Source organism: Myotis myotis, unplaced genomic scaffold (genome assembly GCF_014108235.1).
Source record: "Myotis myotis isolate mMyoMyo1 unplaced genomic scaffold, mMyoMyo1.p scaffold_m19_p_3, whole genome shotgun sequence".
In the NCBI taxonomy this organism is placed as follows: Eukaryota; Metazoa; Chordata; class Mammalia; order Chiroptera; family Vespertilionidae; genus Myotis; species Myotis myotis.
The window spans coordinates 168,901,404-168,921,569 of NW_023416335.1; the positions used below are offsets into that span (position 1 = coordinate 168,901,404).

A 20,166-nucleotide genomic window follows, 5' to 3' on the forward strand; every position below is an offset into this window, starting at 1 on the left:
CAAGTCCTCAAGACCACTAGAATTGAAACCATTTAAGCCAGGACATTTCTCTATGGACAGCTTTTTAATAAAGAATTCCATTTCTTGAGTAGATACATAGCTATTCAGATTATTTCTCCTTATGTCAATTTTGTTAAACTATGTCTATCGAGGGTTGGCCCTTTTCAGGATTTCCCTCATTACTTTCCAACTGCTGTGCCATCCCCGAATTCTACTTTCTGAGCCCACAAATCAGGTGAACTGTGGCTTTCCACTGGGGTTAGAGCTGCCCCCATGCTACTGCACTGGGAAGTACCTTCAGGGTTAAAACAATATACACACGGATCTCACCAGTACAGCTCTCTTTAATCAAGGTTGTATCTCCTCTTGTTTCCACCATCCTTTGGTCATTCTCCAATGCCTTAAAATAGTTGTCTTTTGGGGGGGGCAGGGGCGGTAAGAGGTTATAATTTTTATCTACAGGAAGATTACTCTGATACAAGTTACTTTATATTACTAGAACTGGATTCTCATACATACGGAATTTGTATTGAACAAGTATGATTATAAAGGTAAACATTTCAAACTCAGTGTGTCCAAAATAGAAGCTTGAATTTTCATCCCCAAATCTTAAATGTATTGCCCACATCCAATTCAACATCCTATCCTGTGGGATCAATCTCCAAAATGCATTCTAATTCCACCCACTTCTGTCCATCTCCACTGTTACCATCCTGAGTCAAATCACCATGCTCCTTCCTTAAACTAACACAGAAATTCCCTAATAACCAGTTAGAAGTTAGTCTTCCTGCCTTCATTCTTTCTCCTATACATTCTTTACAGAGCAACCCAAAAAGTCACTGTAAAAGCCTAAATAAGATCATGACATTCCTCTCTTCAAAACCCTAAGACAGCTCAGCCTTAAAATGAAATAAAATGCCCTTACCTTGATCTACCACATCCTACATCACTCACTCTTACCTACTTCTTCTTCCTCTCCCTCCCCCCTCCTCAGGTCCCACAAACATTCTTGATGTTTCTCAAGTTTACCAAATATTTGCCACTCATGGATGTTTTCATTTGCTGTTCCTTCAATTTGCAGTGCACTATTTCCAGATCTTCACTTGGCTAGCTCCTTCTCACCATTCGGGTCTTAGTCCAATCTAACATCCTCAAAGGGAGCTAATCCAACTACCCGATTCAGAGTGCGACCACCCGAGGCATTTAGCATCCCAGCTCCCTGCCTTGTTTTCTTTATAGAATACATCATTATCTGAAATCATCTCTTTTTTAAATTGTGTTTAATTCTGAAATCCTGTATCAGTCAGGTTAGGCTAGGTTATGTCACAACAACAAACAATTCCAAAACCTCAATGTGTTTAAACAACCAAGGTTTATTCCTTTGTCAAACTATATGTCCATTAGGGTCAGCTAAGGACTCTACTCCACACTGCCTTCACTCTGGGACTCAGGCTAACAGAGCAGCAGCTTCTGGAACACTGCTGGTTGCCGAGGAAGTGAGGGGGGAAACCTGGAGGGTCTTGCATGTGCAATCAATGCTCTGGCTTAGAAGTACCACATGTCACCCCGCTCACATCTAACCAGCCAGAACGCATCACAAGACCAGAAATACAATCCTACCATGTTCCAGAAATGGGTGAGACAGAAAACTACAATGAATTGAATCAATGACCACAATTATTTGTATTTCCCCCACCAGAGCATGCAACATCTGAGAAAAAATAACCTTAAGTGTTTTGTTGTTATTATTATCCCCAGTTCCTAGAATATAGGCCTCCAATATAACAGGCACTCTAGAAATACCTCTTGAATGAATGCATAGCATCTCTTCTATTAACCTTTCCTGATTTTCTAAGTCTAAAATATCTAGATTTTTCTCATTGAAGATCTTCCTCCACCCACTGCTGATAGTTTTCTGAAAAAGGGCAAAAATATTCTTCTTTCATATTCAATCTGATCTGCCATCTAGAATTAGAGTAAATTCTCTGTCCTGATTTAAACATAGATTGTTAACCGCTTGTGTTTACAAAATTCAGTGGAGGGGAGTCCAATAATCTGTTTAGGCTCTAAACAGAAGCAGGAGAGCAACCTAGAAATAAATGGGTGGGGTCATTTTTCAGTTAGCTGAACCAACAGACTCGTGGCTGGGGTTATAATGGGAGGAAAAATGGGAAGCGCTATGAACCCCCACCTCTACAGCCTCCCCACCTCATATGGACAGAACGTCTATTCTTACTCTGAAAGGATCTGAGAGTCAGAACTTTAAAAACAAACAATGAGGACTGCCCCACAACTGCTCGTTGGGGACCCTCCTCCTTACCTCCACTGCTGAAAATACCATTACAGAGTTAGCTCTGCTGGCGGGGATGAGGGACAGACACGGAGTAGAGACACTCTTCAAAAGCATTAAATAACACCATTTTTTAAAGCAGCCTTCTTCACTTCTGTGTCTCACCGGTTGGATGGAGGTGGGCTGGGCACCCCCATAAAGTAGCCATAGTGGGAAGTTCAGAAGAATAAAGAAACTGCCAGAATAAAAATCTTTGCGTATTATTTCAGAGTAAACTAAGAAGGAGGGCTCAAGGGTTCTGCTAAAACACCAATTTTAAATACAGTATGTCTGTATTAGACACTACATTCTCAAAGTGATATACACGTATTTGTTTATTAGTGTTTTTATTTTCCTTTAAGAGTAAAGGACTTTTTCTTTCCAATGACATGTCTGTGATTTGCTATCCCATTTCAACCCCACTGGGCTCCAGCCATTGGCCTCTGGCTAGTCATCAAACACTCAAAATACAGGACTGCCTGGGCTTTGACAGTCGCCCTGGTCTCTTCTTGAGTAGTTTCCCCCTAGAAAGCTATTTGGGCTGTTCCTTCATCTCCTTCAGATCTTTGTCAAGCATCTCCTCCTTATCAGAGATGGAATTCCTGCAATGTCCCACACCCCACCCTGGAGTCCTCAGCTTTGTTTGTCCCCACAACATGTATAGCCCTCTGATTTAATATGTAATGACTTCTTCATTATCATCTGCCTTTTCCCATTAGAATGGAAGTTCAATCGGGGCAGGGGCTTTGTGATATTCAATGCTGCATCCCCAGAGCCTAGAAAATGCACAATAAGTATTTATTGAATGAACAAAATATATTTATTAAAGCTGTGTTATTAAGGCTCCAACACTTTGCAAGTGAATTAAGACAAATCAATGGGCATAATCCAAAAGAGTGAACAAGTTCAGGTAAACACTAAGCTTCAAAAAAGAAATTCAGCACCATCAATATCTTCACAGCTTCATGGATTTATCTGTGAATGTAAGTCTTCTTTTTCTTAGAGTCTCTTGTAGTGTTGCAAATAATCAGAATAATACATTCATTTCTTTCAGCAAACAGAGAAAAGAAAGTAGGATGATCTAATGATAACTTAAGGTTCCAATTTTAGAAACTGACTGATATGCCTTATGTTCAGTAAATGATGGGAATGGGCTCAGGGAACAGAAGTTCTTAAAGTGAAGATGGCATTTAAAAAAAAAAAAAAGAAGAAGAAGAACAGCATGCTTGAGCTATCAGGTCTTCCTCCACACCTTTGCTTCCTTCCTTCCTTCTCCTCCACTCCATCCTCACTGCCACTTCCAAATGGAGCCTTCGTCACCAGAGGTCATGAGTACCCTAGCGACTGCAGCACACCCACCCCCCTGCCCAAATGCCAGTCATCCTGCATTCATCTTCCTATTTTGATTCTGTCATCCTTGTGATCAAACATGTTTACTTTTCTTCTTTGACTTCATATATATTGTGGTTTCTTTTAACAACAGGCTTATACAGCTTTTGTAATGTAAAAGGGAGGGACTGCTCCATTGGCTTCCCCATTGTTTCAGAATTTTAAGCTCCTTAACTGAAATTCACTTCCCTCCACAATTTACCTTCAACTTCCCTTTCCTGTCTCCACTAGACCCAAATCTGCTGACCCAGGAAAACTGCCCCATTCACACTCTACCCCCAAAGCATTTCTCCTTTCCTTGCCCACAACTTTGTGCCTGCCATTCCTAGAACTGTTCTTTGCAATTAATAGGTACTTGATATGTTTGTCAGTGATGATGCTGAAAAGGGGTATAGTTCAAGCAGGAATAAATTGGGAAGAACAAGAAACTTTGCTCCAGGGGTCAGCAGTCCTGGCTACACCTGGGTATGGGGGTAAGGCTGGGGATTCCCCGCCTTTTTGATGAATGTACTGACTAACCAAGGCAGCAATGCTCCCACCACACCCCCCAGGCCTCACTAACCTCCACAGCCCCATTCCGCGCAATAAACGACAGCATTGGCGCCCAAATAAAAAAATAAAATAAAAAAAGAAACTTTGCTCTATATTCTTTCATGAGATGCTCAGTCAAGTGTGGCCACAAGAAGGGACAGAGAAGGAAAACACCACTCATTCCTAGAGAGTCCAAGTCACTGCTTGCCAGGAAGGGGCCACATTGTGGGTAGGAGGCATGAGGAGGCAAGGAAGCAGGCTCAACAAGGCAAGCGGGGAGCCAAGAGTTAAGGACCCACAGGCAAGTATTTTTATGTGGGGTCAGGAGGACACAAGGGAAAGGTACAGGGAGATTTCATTGGTGTGTTTGAATGTCACTAGGTCACAGATTTTGGGGGGTAGGGGAATAAGAAGGGAAAACCTTATACTAGTAAACCTGGTCACCTGGGCAGGGTGCTCACAGCCTGTTTGAGGGGATGCTGAGGGAGCAGAAAAATATGAAGTTTAAAAATTTATAATATGAACATTAGCTTCCTTGGGTTGCCGAGAGATAAGTTCAAGCTCACCCTTCTCGGGTTTATGTGTGTACCAGCTTGTCTTCTCTCAGCTGGTCTGTCCATGTCAATGGGCATGTCCTCAGGGACACACACAGTATTATAACAAGCATGGACCAGCCCAGGGAAATCTTGATGCGTAATCACATTCCTCTTGAAAAGAGAGAAGTGAAGCCCAGCACAGAATGTGAGGTTGCTGATGGCTGCAAGGGCAGAAAGCATTGTGTGGAGACCTTCTGGGTCAGCGGCAACGACGGGCTTTGTCCTGGAACTGCGCAACTTCTTGCCAGGTCAACTAAATGCCTTTCCTTACCCAAGAGAGAGGTCTGGTCAGGCAGAGGGTGGTGCCAGAAAAGGTCCCTGAACACAGACAAAGTGGAGCGAGCTGTAAGGAGTGGCCTAGCACAACCCAGCCCTGAGGCCCACAGGCTCACCGGCTGCCAGCTCACCATCTGGGATGCCTGAAAAGGCACCTGTCTGGGAATCAGGAGGTTTCCATTTATGTTCCAATTTTACTGCTGGCTATTGTCGTGACCTTGGAGCCAAGCGGATCAACCCTGGACAGTTCTGTTTACCCATCAGCAGTAAGTCTGGGCCATGACCAGGACAAAAATACAAATCAAAACCAACAGAACTGCTTTGACCACCGTCGATACTCAAAATCAATACACAGCTGCAAAGCCACCACTAGGACGCAATTACAGTTTGTCTGTGGAGAGGCCATGCACCCCTTATTCCAGCCTGACCCCTGTGAACCCCCTAGGTTCACTTCTAATGGCCTTTGTTCCCCCTTCGCTCCAGAACCCTGCACAGCAGGACAGCTTCCAGATCAGAACACTCTCCTATGTTCTCCCAGTGACCAGCACTTACCGTGTGGACCAGCAGTTCTCAACCTGTGGGTCGCAACCCCTTTGGCGGTCGAACGGCCCTTTCACAGGGTCGCCTAAGACCATCCTGCATATCAGATATTTACATTACGATTCATAACAGTAGCAACATTACAGTTATGAAGTAGCAACGAAAATAATTTTATGGTTGGGGGTCACCACAACATGAGAAACTGTATTTAAAGGGCCAGAAGGTTGAGAACCACTGCTGTGGACCTACATCTCCCAATGATGCCAACTGCTAACATCCTCGCTTGTTCATCACACCTCCCAAGCAGCATAATACTTTAACCCAATGAGAACATCTTTAAGAACTGATTCTAGTTACAAAAATTAATGAGAGAAAAAAAAAACAGGGAAAACTTTTGTCAGTGCCCTCTCAAACCACACTCCTCTTCCTCCAGGACTATTTATTACCTGAACAACAAACAAATGGGGTATGAGCAAAGTGGTATTAAAGAATTAAGCCATCAAGCACCCTTCACTTCCAATTTTACTCTGTATTGTTGAACCAGCTGTCAAGTCCCACACTGGCTAGTTCCCTTGCACCCATTGGTGAAGTGGCTACTCTTGCATGGGTATGCCTGCTACAATTCCACTTTCATAGGAAATTTCTACCATTTCCTTCCATAGGTGGGAAATGAGGAGTGGAGGTAATGGTTGGACCTGGTAAGGAGGGTGTGCCTTGACCCCTGAATAACTCATCTCTATCAAGTACAGTAAAAAGTAGCTAGAAAGGTAGCTGGTTAATGATTGCTTAATGACAATGCTCCACCCTGAGTTGGTGTTAGCAAGTCCTTGAGGTATCCTTTGACAGTGTTTGCATCCTCTGTTCTGCTGGAACTAGAGCACCTGGGGATCCTTTCACACTGAAAGCTGCAGCTGACTGCCCTTCAGTGCTAATGGCTGGGTAACACACTCTGCACCTCATCGGGCACCTACTCAGCAGATGTGGGAGGAAGTGACTGCAAACCTGGGGATTTCCAGCCTCTCCCTCCTTTCCTGCTCTATGAGAGAGAAGAACGTTAAAGTTATAGGGTGAGGCAGTGCCCTGGGCAGTCGCGGATCTGTCTCTTGCATCAATAGTGCCAGTGGTTCTCAACCTTCCTAATGCCGCGACCCTTTAATACAGTTCCTCATGTTGTGGTGACACCCAACCATGAAATTACTTTCGTTGCTACTTCATAACTGTAATTTTGCTACTGTCATGAATCGTAATGTAAATATCTGATATGCAGGATGTATTTTCAGGAGTTGCGACCCACAGGTTGAAAACCGCTGATGGAACAGACCCAGGGATGCCCCTTCTTCCAGCCTCTGGCCACTCTCCAATCATCACCTTCAGAACTACCTCTAGGACCAGCCAACATACTGTGGTTTTTTTCTACCTTAACTCCTTATTGCTGAACAACCATGAGCTCCCAAATTCGTCAGAATTATTCCACCAAAGTGGAGGCTGCGGTCACCCACCTGACCAACCTGCATCTGTGGGCCTCCTGGACCTACCTCTCTCTGGGCTTCTATTTCAACCCACCAAGTGGCTCTCGAGGGAGTGGCCACTTCTTCCGAGAGTTGGCAGAGAAGCACAAGGGTGCTGAGCATCTCTTAATTTTGCAAAACCAGCACTGTAGCCGCACTCTCTTCCAGGATGTGCTGAAGCCTTCCCAAGATGAGTGGGGCAAAACTCAGGGCCATGGAAGCCACCCTGGCCTTGGAGAGGAACCTGAACCAGGCCATTTTGGAGCTGCAGGCCCTCATCTCTGTGAGTTCCTGGAGAACCACTTCCTGGATGAAGAGGTGAAACTCATCAAAAAGATGGTTAACACCTGACTAACCTCAGCAGGCTGATTGGCCCCCGGGCTGGGCTGGGCTGGGCGAATATCTCTCCCAAAGGCTCACCCTTAAGCGCAACTAGGAGCCTGTGGAGCCCAGAGGCCTTTGAGAGGCCCCTCTGCATCCCCTCATGTCTGGCTTTTACCTGAGCCTCTTCCCAAAAGTACTAGTCATTCTTTTAACCACCCTGAAGCCCCCTCCCATGCATTGAACCAAATGAAACAATAAAGCTTTTTGCAGGAAAAAAAAAAAAAAAAGTTACAGGATGAGGGTTTTGTAAAGGGCTACCAACTTCAAAAACTCTTAGACATCAAATTTCCCTGGAAGAGGGGTATTCCTCGGGGATCAGTTTAATGCTAAACATCAATCATTTCCCAACTTACCTTTCCTAACCTCTCATATCAAAAAGTTTGCTTATTTTCTCTATGTTAAAGGCCACTCCAAGCACTGGAATAACATCTTTCTCTAACTTGAATGCTGCTGTCACTTCTGATTCTAAAATGATTTTACTCTACAAAAACGAATTATGGGTTGACAATTCAAGTGTCAAGAAAAACAAAGACTCTGGCACTCAGTATACACTGGCTGAGAATGAAGATGGCGATGAACATTTAAATAATGGCTATCATGAGTATCAAATACTGTATTTTGAGAGGATTTAAAACTACAGGTATTCTAAATAACATTTGGCTACATATATAGCATTTCTTCAAGTAATTCCTTCAAAATGAAGTCCTTATCACCTTGATTGTATATTCTTAAAATAATTGTTGACAATCATTCTGAGTAGTAATAAATATACATTTATTTAAAATTACTACCAACTATTAGGATAAACTTGAGGATTATTCATACTACTCAGCTACTTATTTCTCAAATTAACACAAAAGAAGTCAGATCATACTCATATCATTGCATTAAATGGTTTTCCTTCCTAAATTATGATTAAATTTATTTCTTTGTGCTTTGGATGTTCCTATATCACCAGGACTATTTTGCCCACACTTTCTGGAATGTTTCCTATTTTGAATTGATAAAATCATATGTGTAGCTCAAACACAAAGAAAAAAATTTCAAACGAGGTATAAGCTACTAATAAGAAAATATAAAACAAAACAGCACTTAGCTTTAATAAATTCATTAAATGACAAAACATTATTGAGTGAGTTACTTGGTATTTTATGGAAAAGAGCCTTTTGTTAAAATAAAACAAAAGAAAAAAATCTGAGAATTTATCTTCTCAAATGTCTGGATGTATTGAGAATGCTTTATTCAGAACTTACTGTTTAAAACTAGAAGACATAAGTACACAGAAAATAGCATACTCCTTAATATTTTGCATAATATAAATATAACAAAAATACACTTTTAACATGTATATTTCATAGATGCCAGGTTATCAGTCAAACCATTCTTCTTTTTTTATATAATAACATGCTTCTAAAAAAAGAATCATGATTTCTATGCAGCTGGTATTGAAGCATCCATCCTATATAAAAACTGTTGTTTGAAATATTAACCCTGCTATTTCTGGCTTCTGTAAATGCTTGCTGGCTTAAATAATAAGGATAATATGACTACTCCCATTTCAGAGAGGCCATTAAACCTTCCCCAGACGAAGTTATCGGTGCTGGCGTCAGGCCAAGCCTTTGGTCGAGGTCTCAAAGCCCCAGCACATAGGGCCCTTTAAGAACTTGCAAAGGGAACCAGAAAAACCCCATATTTGGGAGACAAAGAAGGTAAAATCGTATAAATATGAGAAACTTCGTGTGTGATTCCACCCAGAATTTGAGATACATTTTCCTCTGGGCCGGCGCGTAATAAATGTAACTCCATCTCTCTAAGCGTTGCTTGGTTCTTCTCTGGTTTTTCCGTAACAGTATCTTGGGGGAACCAAAGATATATATGAAATATTGCTGATAGTCAAGCCTGGGCCCATAATTCTGAAACCCAAACGGCTCTGCTCATTTAACTGATTTGTTGGCAACACTTGGCCAAACCTGAATTCATTTGGCAGCAAAACCTAACCTGCGCAGATTTGAGGCTGTTCATAGGCTTTATTTATGTCACTTCATGTGAATATGTATATATTCAGCTAGAGATATATTAATGAGTTTGATGATGGAGTATTTTCTCAGCTCCATAGGGTGAGCTACTAAATGTAAGCACATGCACTGAATTCTGAAATATATCTGGTCTCAAGGTTTGAGTAAGAAATGGCAGGTTTGGATTAAATTCAGTAAACCCACACTGTGCTTTTCTGAGGATCATTCAAGGTAAATGGGCCATTGCCTACATTCTCATTACCAATCCATCATTTCCTGAACTCATTATCCTCTGTAACTACATTCCCCTAATGACTTTGTCTCTTCTCTTAAGATAATCATTCCTGTAGTCACCCAGACCAATCTTCCTAGTTCCCAGTAATTTCACTCTTACTCTCAACGCCTCCTATCCCATCAGTTGTTGAAGGTTCACAGGTTCCATATATCCCCAACCTGCTACCCACCATCCACCTACATTTCAAACTGACCTGAACAATCTCAAGGCTGAATGACTGCAAGAGGCCCCCAAAATAATTGCCTACTTCCTTTCTACTCCCCTAACCTCTTCCTCACCAACTCCCGCCAGATTCTGCTTCAAGATTAATCTCATCATCCTCCTCCATCTTGTTCAAATACTTTCCTTGATTCAAATGCCACAATGGAAGAGATAAAGTATGGGACTGGCATTGAAAGACCAAAGAATGTACAGCCAGCCCACCTTTCTACCGCACCTCCTGCTCTTTCCTAACACAAACCTTTCACTCCAGTCAAAAATAAGCATGACCTCAGTTTCCTCACTCCAAAAAGAGCTAAATTGTTCTCATCTCTTTTGCTCACACCCTCCACACCATGACCTGAAATCTGTAAAATTCTTTGCATTACATCTGTTATAATCTCACTCATACTTCCGACTCATCCCACACTGGCAGCAAAGTTTTCTTTTGCCTTCCTGGCCCACCATGATCTCTCTTCTTAAATCCCCACAGCTCTCACAGTCTGTACTATTCATTTGATATTGATATGTACTTTCTTATATTATCAGAGTAATTAATTTTTCACATATATGTATCTTGTCTCTTTAACCAGATTTTAAATTCCTTCAGAGCAGAGATCATGTCATAGTTTATGAATGAACAATGAATACCCTTCTGTAGCTTACAATAAAAAAGCAACATTGGCAAAGTCCACATGAAAAAAACAAAGGAACATTAATATTTCTTCATTCAAATGTATCAAACACTATGTTCCTGGCATTGTTTTAGTCATTGAGGATTAAATGATAAGCAATACAACATAATCCCTGCCCACCCCACCCCACCCCCAGGCTAATGGTATGGCTAGGGAACCATACATTATTTTATAAATAACTATATACACATATGTATGTGTTTTGGAAAAATACTATGCAATATTAAGAGGTGCAGAATCATTATCAAATGCTATACCTGTCAATTCAATCTGAGTTGGCCTTCCTTCCATCCATGTTTAAAAAAGGCAATTAACAGAGGTTCGTGTTAGGAATAAAAAGGGGGGGGGGGGCAAATAGCAGGAGCAGTTTGTTGGAGAAATATATTTGTTTCAATATTGATGTTCTAAGATTTATCCTTGAGTAAAGTTATTCACTTGGAAAGCATTACTTGGACCTTGTTTATTTTGCCCTTCGTGGAATTTTCACAGACTACAATATAGAACTGCTTTTATGCTCAAAAGCCATATTATAAATTTTGTGAATGTCTGCATTAAGATACAACAGTATGAAGTCCATTTCTGCATTTCCCACTCACCATTCAGTGCTTCCTGTATCAAGCAAAGAAAAAAAAATTCCTTACCAGAATTTAGTGCAAAGAAAACTTCCCCTGTGAAATTTGTAATTTTCATCATTTCTGAAATTCAAAGCTATGTAATATATCACATTTCTCTCTTTTTGTCCAAGCTCCAAGGAAGCTCAAAACCAATAAGGTAACAAAACTCAAGAAATCAAAACATATTTGATTTTCCTTGTTTTCAATGGTCCTCATTTTCTATTCCTATTGTATTAAGCATATGTGTTGTTGTAAATCATTTCAATTCCTTTTTGGAGTAAAAATTATTTCTTGCCCAGCCAGCATGGCTCAGTGGTTGGGTGTCAATCTATGAACCAGGAGGTCATGATTCAATTCCCGGTCAGGGCATATGCCCAGGTTGCAGGCTTGATCCCCAGTGTGGGGCAAGCAAGAGGCAGCCAATCAATGATTCTCTCTCATCATTGATGTTTCTATATCTCTCTCCCTCACCCTTCCTCCTCTCTGAAATCAATAAAAACCTATTTTTAAAGAATTATTTCTTGAATAAACTCAAAAAAATTAAATTCCCCTTTTATATATAAACAAGTCTTATCATCAGCACAATAATTTTGGATTTCTCTAGTCATGGATATCTGTAATGCATAATTCTCCAAAGACTAGGATGCATTACTTGAATACAGGCTTTTTTTTTTTTAATGGAATTTACCAAATGAATGTAAAAGAGAAGCATTAGAAAAATATAAACTGACATTCCAATGGAATCCAATTTTTATAAATCTTAATACTCAACAAGATTCAATATTAAATCTAAAGACATTTCTCTAATATACATCAATTTTGATTTCACATATGATCCTAAATTATTTTCAATATTTATGAAATTTAGGATTTGTGACTAGTCTGAAATCATAAAGTTTAGTGCTAATATGCAGGAAAACTAACTCTCTTATATTATTCCAATCATAAAGTGAATGGGAGAGAGAGATAATTTAAAATGCACTAATCATTTGTGTCTCTGATAACATGCAATTTCCAATTTGTGAGAGTCACTATTATTATTTGGTACAATTCCTACTACAAATTACAGACCATGAGAGTTTCATGTTGTTCACCAAAATAGCCACAACATTGTAATAATTATATCACATTAAAAGATAAAACTTATAACCAATGAACTGGATTAAATTATGTGCTCACAGAACATTTGCTCTTCCTCATTTTTTAAATATAGTTTTTTTATTGATTTCAGAAAGGTAGGGAGAGGGAGAGAGAGAGAAAGAGAAACATCAATGATCAGAGAGTCATTGATTGGCGGCCTCCTAATGAAGAGAGCGAATGCCACTTAAAATTGGCAATATTGTGTTGTCCTTTTGGAGTCTTTTAAGAAGAGACTTTCTATCATAAAATAAATAAGGGAAGACTCACAAGTTAATTACACGAAAAGGGTAGTGGCATTCTATTTAATATTTTTATTTGGCATTTCATTAGAGGATGACAAAAAAAAAACCTTTAACTCAGGAGTTCTCAACCTGTGGGTCGCGACCCCTTTGGGGGTGGAACGACCCTTTCACAGGGATCGCCTAAGACCATCGGAAAACACATATATAATTACATATGGTTTTTGTGATTAATCACTATGCTTTAATTATGTTCAATTTGTAACAATGAAAATACATCCTGCATATCAGATATTTACATTACGATTCATAACAGTAGCAAAATTACAGTTATGAAGTAGCAATGAAAATAATTTTATGGTTGGGGGTCACCACAACATGAGGAACTGTATTAAAGGGTCACAGCATGAGGAAGGTTGAGAACCACTGGTTTAACTGATCTCACAAAATGATTGTTTATTTTGTAAACCATTCCAATATCTATTAACAAATATATCTGTGCTTGCAATTAACAATCCCATCCTCTAAACTTACATACCCCATCATCACCATCAACTAACCACAAGCTTATGTAAACAATTTGTTAAAGGTTTAAATATGGCCTTTAAAAAAATGAATTGTGTGTAAGTGCTAATGATTTGGGAACAAAGGTGAAAACATTTATCACATTCCAAGCCAATAAGAACAACGAGTATGCTTGCATTAAATCTTGGATTCTTTTCCACAACGTTGCATGGCTGCCAGTTCCAGAGTACCCTGATGTACTTGATGTACTTTCTTTGGTGCATGTGGACAAAAGTGGAAGCCAGGGGGATGACAACAGACAGAAGGAAGTTAAAGAAAGCATCCCAGAGGACATAATGCTTGAACTCGGATGTGAAGGGAAAAGAGAAGTTCACCAACTTAACAAGGAGAGGATGAGCATGATGGGTATGGGATGGCACACATGCAAAGGCAAGAAGCATGGGAAACTATTTCTGAGCAACCGGGATCTCTCCTCTTGTCCTCTCTAAGGTCACTATTTCTACTTGTGTCATAAGTCACAGACTAAAGAAACCTTCAGAGATGCTGTCTTTCTTCTGTATCTTTGTCTACACTTCAATCTAGCTTCTTTCCCACAGGTTGGAGAATCAGCAAATAATTCTGCATAGTGTAGAATGTCAAGAGATCAGGTTTGAAGTCAGGCAGGAGTAGATCATAATAAGCTTTAAATATCAATCAAAGGAGTTAAGACTTTATTCTGTAAGTGACAGGAGACATTTAGCCATGTAGAAAAATTATTTCAGTAGCAAAATCCAGAATGAATTATGAAGGAAAGAACTCTTAGAAGCATATGATCATGAGTGAAGGAAGAAAGAATGGCCATTAAGGAAGATGAAGGGAGATAACAGGAGTAGACAAGTTTCAAGATTATTAGAAAATTCAATCAGGAGTCTAGTTATCTACTTATCATCAAAATTTGCAAAAGGTTATCATCCCTTTTTCTCTGATACCCCATATAATTTTATAGACTTTTAGTATGAAAAAAAATTTTATAGACTTTTAGTAAGACTTTTAACCTACTTGGTGTGGCTCTGATGGTTGAGCATCAACCTATGAATCAGGAGGTCACAGTTCAATTCCCAATCAGGGCACATGCCTGGGTTGTGGGCTCAATTCCCAGTAGGGGACATGCAAGAGGCAACTGATAGATGATTCTTTCTCATCATTGATGTTTCTCTCTTTCTCCCTCTCCCTTCCACTGTAATCAATAAAAATATATTTTTAAAAGAAATTGCCATACTGCCAAATAGAAGTGATAAAGCTGACTGTAAATACAATCTTCCCTATAGTAAGCAAAAATAAACAAACAAAAAGATACACTTTTAGACTATTTTAAAATAATTTGTACTCAATATACCACTTGAAATCTAGAGTGAATTATTTATACCAACAGGAGAATTACAAAGTAAGTTATGACTAAAATGTGATTTTTGTATAGGAGGTAAGACTTTGCAATGGGATAGCTTAACAAAATATAGCAATTACAAAACCAAATGATCTTCCCTTATTATTAATACCATAACCTTGACCATATGATTCTCAATTAATCCTTAATATAGGCAGAAAGCTTTGGTCTAAGTTCACCTTAACTTTCTATACAGAGCAAATTTCCTGAATGGGTTACAAACATATCCAGCCATTGCTTGTAATGGATATCTATTGTTTTGTCTGTCCAGCACCCTTCACCCATTTTTGCTGACCCATCGCCCCACCCTCCCCCATTTTTAACTTTGTCTATCCACATGATTACTACTAGAATACCATGCTTGTTCAATGTTTGGGGGATGGCCCAACCGACACCCAGTTCCTAGATATCCTCTGTATCAATGACCTCTCTCTCCACTCTAGCACCCACTCTCTAAAGATTCCCTAGTTGGAAATCACCACAAAGCATAGCTGTAATTCTGTTAGAACATGAAATTTAACCACACCCATCCGTCCTTTCCCTTTTCTTACTCTCCTTTTACCTGTTCAATTTCATCCAAATCTTCAGGCTCTTGCCCACTCCTCCCAGACCAGCATCTTCCCCACCTCCTTTCCATATCCAGCCAGACCCCCTAATAATCAAATCAATAACTCTTTTATTAGAACCCTCCATTTATGTTCCATCCTTTGTTTCCAATAACACAAGCCAAAAAAATCCCCACCCAGATGAATCACTCCCAACTTCTGTTCCAGGTGACGGAGCTCTCATAGAGAAACCTGCTCAACACTTCAGACTGGTGGCATTCAGAGTTATAGCAGATAACCTCATCATCTCTCAGTGATAATCTGTAATCCTTTCATTTGTTACTACCCTGTCTGCTTCCACACTCCCTTGGATCACTATTCCAAACCTTGACCACTTTCTTAAATTCCTTGCATCATCCAACCTCTCCATCTCTATCTTTAGCTCGTCCTTCTTCATTGTGAAGAAGAAATCACCAGATGGGAGCACATTCACCCTCTCTACTCCTTCACTTCAAACATTCCCATTAGAGTTCCAGCTTTTACTTCATTTATGATTATTTCTGAGGAACAGGAGTCTCTCTTCCTGTCCTCTTAAGGCCACTATTTCTAGCTGTGTCCTAAGTCACAAACCAAGGAAACCTTCAGAGATGCTATCCTTCTTCTATATCCTCACCTGCACTTTAGTCTAGCTCCTTACCCTATAACAACAAGCAGATCCATCAATCTCACTCCTCAAATAAAATCACCACCAACAACAATAACAAAAATCTACCATTGGTCCTTCCATTTTTTAAAATATATTTTTATTGCTTTCAGAGAGGGAGAGGGAGAGAGAGATAGAAACATCAACGAGAGAGAATCATTGATTGGCTACCTCCTGCATGCCCCCCACTGGGGATTGAGCCTGCAACCAGGGCATGTGCCCTTAACCAGAATCAAACCTGAGACCCTTCAGTTCACAGACTGACACTCTATCCACTGAGCCAAACCAGTTAGGGTGGTCCTTCCATTTTTAGCTACGTCCCATTTCCTTCTTCCATTTCCTCATCAAACTCCTTAAAACTATGTACATATATAATAAACAGACAATATGTATATTTTATGTATTTACGTAATAGAACCAGATGGCAATAGTTTGAGGAGAACACAGAGATTGAAAGGAATAATATGTAATATTACATGTGAAGGATGGGTAAAGATGGGTACATACATGTATGTACATATATAGTTTGTTCATTCATTATTTAAGTCATTGCCATCTGTTTCTAACCAAACTGCTAGACTGAAAACACCCACAATAAGTCACCTTTGATCTTATAAGTGCTAAATTCAAAGCTCTATTACCCAGTTCTCTTCCGAAGTGACCAAGCAGCATTTTAAAATTTATTGCCCATAGCACCTACTACCTCTTTACATATTAGAAATTTACTTGCTTAGTGATTTCTCCTGTAGGATGTACATTTTTATGTGGGCAGATATCTTACCTTTGTGATTCACTATCTGGAATAGTGCCTGACATGCAATAAGTGATCAATGAATATTTATGGGGTAAATATCGCCCACCCCCTGGCCAAAATGAATTAGGTGGAAACCATACCCAAACTGGTCAACTTCAGCTGCCTCCCTGAATGTTTAAACTTGGGATCAAGAGAGTCAAGCCAGTCTTTCTGTGTGAGTGTAAAATGATCTTCACTGTGAATGGAGAGAATAAAGCAGACTGATAGAGGAGACAAGACCAAGAACACCCTGACAGAATTCAAGCCCCTGGTTCCATTTATCCCAATTATCAAAGTAAATCCTATCCCTGGTCTCTGTGAAACATCCCAAAATCCTTACAGTAAGTTATCTTTTTATCTTGAGCTAATTTAGTCTCTTTTTCTGTTGCTTAGTACCAAGAGATTTCTTACTAATATACTGTTCTGTAGTTGAATAAGCTGAAAATAAACATCCTACAGCCAATTTTCATTTATTTACAACATCATATTTAAGTACTGCTTATGGGGAAAGGGTTATTTTCATCTATTCCCTAAACAAGATCACACAAACATTCATTTATTTTTTTTTCTCTAAAGCCATTTTTTTAAATGAAGTCTGGTACTTCATGATAATTTCCCTTAGGGCATAGCAAACAAAATAAACTATTAAACAGAGAGTAGTTGAAGAACCTAGCTACAGCAGTATATACCAAATTAAGTCTGGGGGCGATCTGAAATGCATCTTAAATTTTGCATTTAGAAACAACAAAGCTCTATTTTGGAGAACAGAGACTGAATAATTACAGCATTGTAGCTCATGGGTACTTACCAAACAAGCGCTGGTGGAAGAGAAATTTGCCAGCTATTAGTCCTATGAGAATGGCGAGTAGCCATAGTAGCACCTTCAGAAGCCTCCAGCTAACTCCTCTGGGGTATTTATTGGTTACAAATGAAAAACAGTTTCCAACAACAATAACATTGGCTTCTGTTTGGCTATGAGAAACTGGGTCCTCCGCAAATATTAAGAAGTTAAAGAAGATCACCAAGTAAGCCACAATCAGGCGAGACCAGGGGTGCTGGAAATAATAACGGAAGTCTTTACCCATCCTTCAAAACTTGAATTCCGTCGTTGACCTGGATAAGAAAAGATACATAGAGTTAGAGCAGAAAAACAAACAGTCTCTCTTCCTGTTATATGTTCAAATTTATAATGGCTCAATAAAAAGTTCTTCAGAAAAGATGATACCTGTTCCTACTTACAGCACCAAGACAAGTCTGAGATTGAGTCATGTACATATTGTGCCCTCTCTGTCATCTAAGAATGCCCATGGCCATAGGTGGATTTGGAAAAGAACAATAAAAGAATAGGGGGAGAGGAAGGGATACGAGAGGACAGAACACTGTTTAAAATTAGGATAATGACTGAGATGACATGTGGCAGTCACCTCAGGAGGAATCACAGAGCAAGATAACATAATGAAATACTTTTCCTCTCTTCAATTATTTTTGTTACTGTTATAATCCGGATTTGCTTAAAAATTAAAGCAATGTAGCAGTTCACTGAGCACATATTCTTTTAGCCAAATCCCGCTCTCCAGAGTGAAGAACCCTGATAATTTGGTGGGTATACTTTCAGAGCTTTTTTTAAACATTGACGAATATACATATGTGCATGCACTTTCATAAACAGTGTTCGCAGCCTAGTTGTCAATTTCAACACAGTAAGTTTTGTGAAATAACTGAGTCTATGGTAGAATCAGGAGGGATTGGGCAATTCCTATTGTAGGAAGGAAGTGGGGAGAAAAGAAGATTTCACAGAGGAGTAGATACCCAAGTTCAAGATTGAAAAGATAGCGTAATTTCTTTCCCCAAGTGACGAAGGCAAGGATGCTCAATCTAGGCATATTCAAAGGTATAGAGGCCATGAAAAACAGCTAACATGCCTACAGTGGTGGTCCTAACCTGGATTTGCATTGGAAGTGGAGAAGCTTTCTTAAAATTCTGATGTCAGCCCAGCCAGTGTGGCTCAGTGGTTGAGTGTCGACACCTGAACCGGAGGTCATGGTTCAATTCCTGGTCGGGGCACAAACCCGGGTGTGGGCTCAATCCCCACTAGGGGGCATGCAAGAGGCAGTTGATGGATGAATGCTTCTCTCTCATCATTGATGTTTCTATCTCTTACTCTCCCTTCTTCTCTCTCTAAAATCAATTTAAGAAAATATCTAAAAATTCTGATTTCCAGACCCTACCTCCAAAGTTGTGCTTAGCTCCTCTCTCTTTCCTTTTGGGAGCCAGCCTGCACAAAAAAAAAAAAAAAAAAAAAAAAAAAAAAAAAAAAAAAAAAAAAACCCACAAACAAACAAAAAACAAAAACCATATTAAGCCTTCCTAGGTCTACCAGGACTGTGGCTGGGTGATGTTGCCTAATTCTGGGGTTCGGTTTTGGTAAGCCTATCCAGTGCTCAGACTAAGCTGTATCTCCCCTTTTCCCCAATAATAAAGCTGATTAAACCCAGGATAAAAACAGTAATAATAAAGGCAAGATTGCACCACAATCTGCCAATTCTTTTTTCTTCCTTTGCAATGTATCTAGAACTGAGAGAGAAAAGAGGGACTCTTACAAAGCCTGCAGTATGTGGCATCTCCCTCTGTGTTGGATGTCTGCATGCATTGTTATTTCATTTTCCTCCTAACAACCCTCTGAAATAGGCATCACTTGGTTTACAGGCAGGGAACTGAAGCTCACACAGATTATGTAACTTCCAGAAGTCATCCAGCAGGAGTGCTCTGATTTGAATCTCTGGAGTCTGACCCCCAAGTCCTGGTCTCCAGCCCCTGCCGGCAGCCAGATCAGCCCCAGGCGTCTTCCCGGCCTAGGGCCCAGCCCCAGGGATGTCATTCCCCCGAATGCCTTCTGGAGATATATTCTTCTCTAGAGATGATTCTATTAACTCTGTCATATAATACATTCTTCTCTAGCACAGGGAAAAATTATATACGTATATGGCTAAAAGTACAAAGATCAGGCTACGTGCCTGAAGTAACTAAGTCAATCGAACACCTAAGAATAGACTCCAAGGCTCCCAAATCCAAATCCAATATTCTAGGCTGATGAATGCCAATTAAACCCACAATTTCAGTTAATGAAGACTTAAGTATTTTAGAATAGCAGCATAAACACAAAAGGAATGACCATAAAATTCAGCAAAACAAACAGTCACTGTGCCTTGGCTTCATCAACCTTCTAAGCCATTTCAAGTCTCTTGTGATCTGTGTGTCTTCTCTGAAATATCTGTCCCAGGGGCTACAGCTCAGACACTTAGGAATGGTGATAATCACAAGTTTCTTTCTATTTTTTAACGTAAAGTTCATCACCCACTACAGCAGCAGAGACCTTCATGGTTCTCACACTGAAAAGAGCAGAGAAGGCAACAAAGAATAAAAATGAT

At 39.9% G+C, this 20,166-nt stretch overlaps 1 protein-coding gene across 4 annotated transcripts in view; it reads right to left on the reverse strand.

Moving 5' to 3' along the window:
* Nucleotides 1-20,166, reverse strand: part of TMEM117 (transmembrane protein 117) — a 433,115-nt gene that overhangs the window by 404,801 nt on the left and 8,148 nt on the right. Inside the window, exon 2 of one of the 4 annotated variants that reach the window (XM_036300144.1) lies at nucleotides 17,820-17,851. In XM_036300144.1, coding sequence (XP_036156037.1) covers nucleotides 17,820-17,823 — 4 coding nt within the window. In that variant the 5' untranslated portion in view covers nucleotides 17,824-17,851. Of the gene's footprint in view, nucleotides 1-17,546; nucleotides 17,852-20,166 lie in introns of those variants that run through there. The other 3 variants (XM_036300143.1, XM_036300146.1, XM_036300145.1) reach the window with 3 other exon arrangements.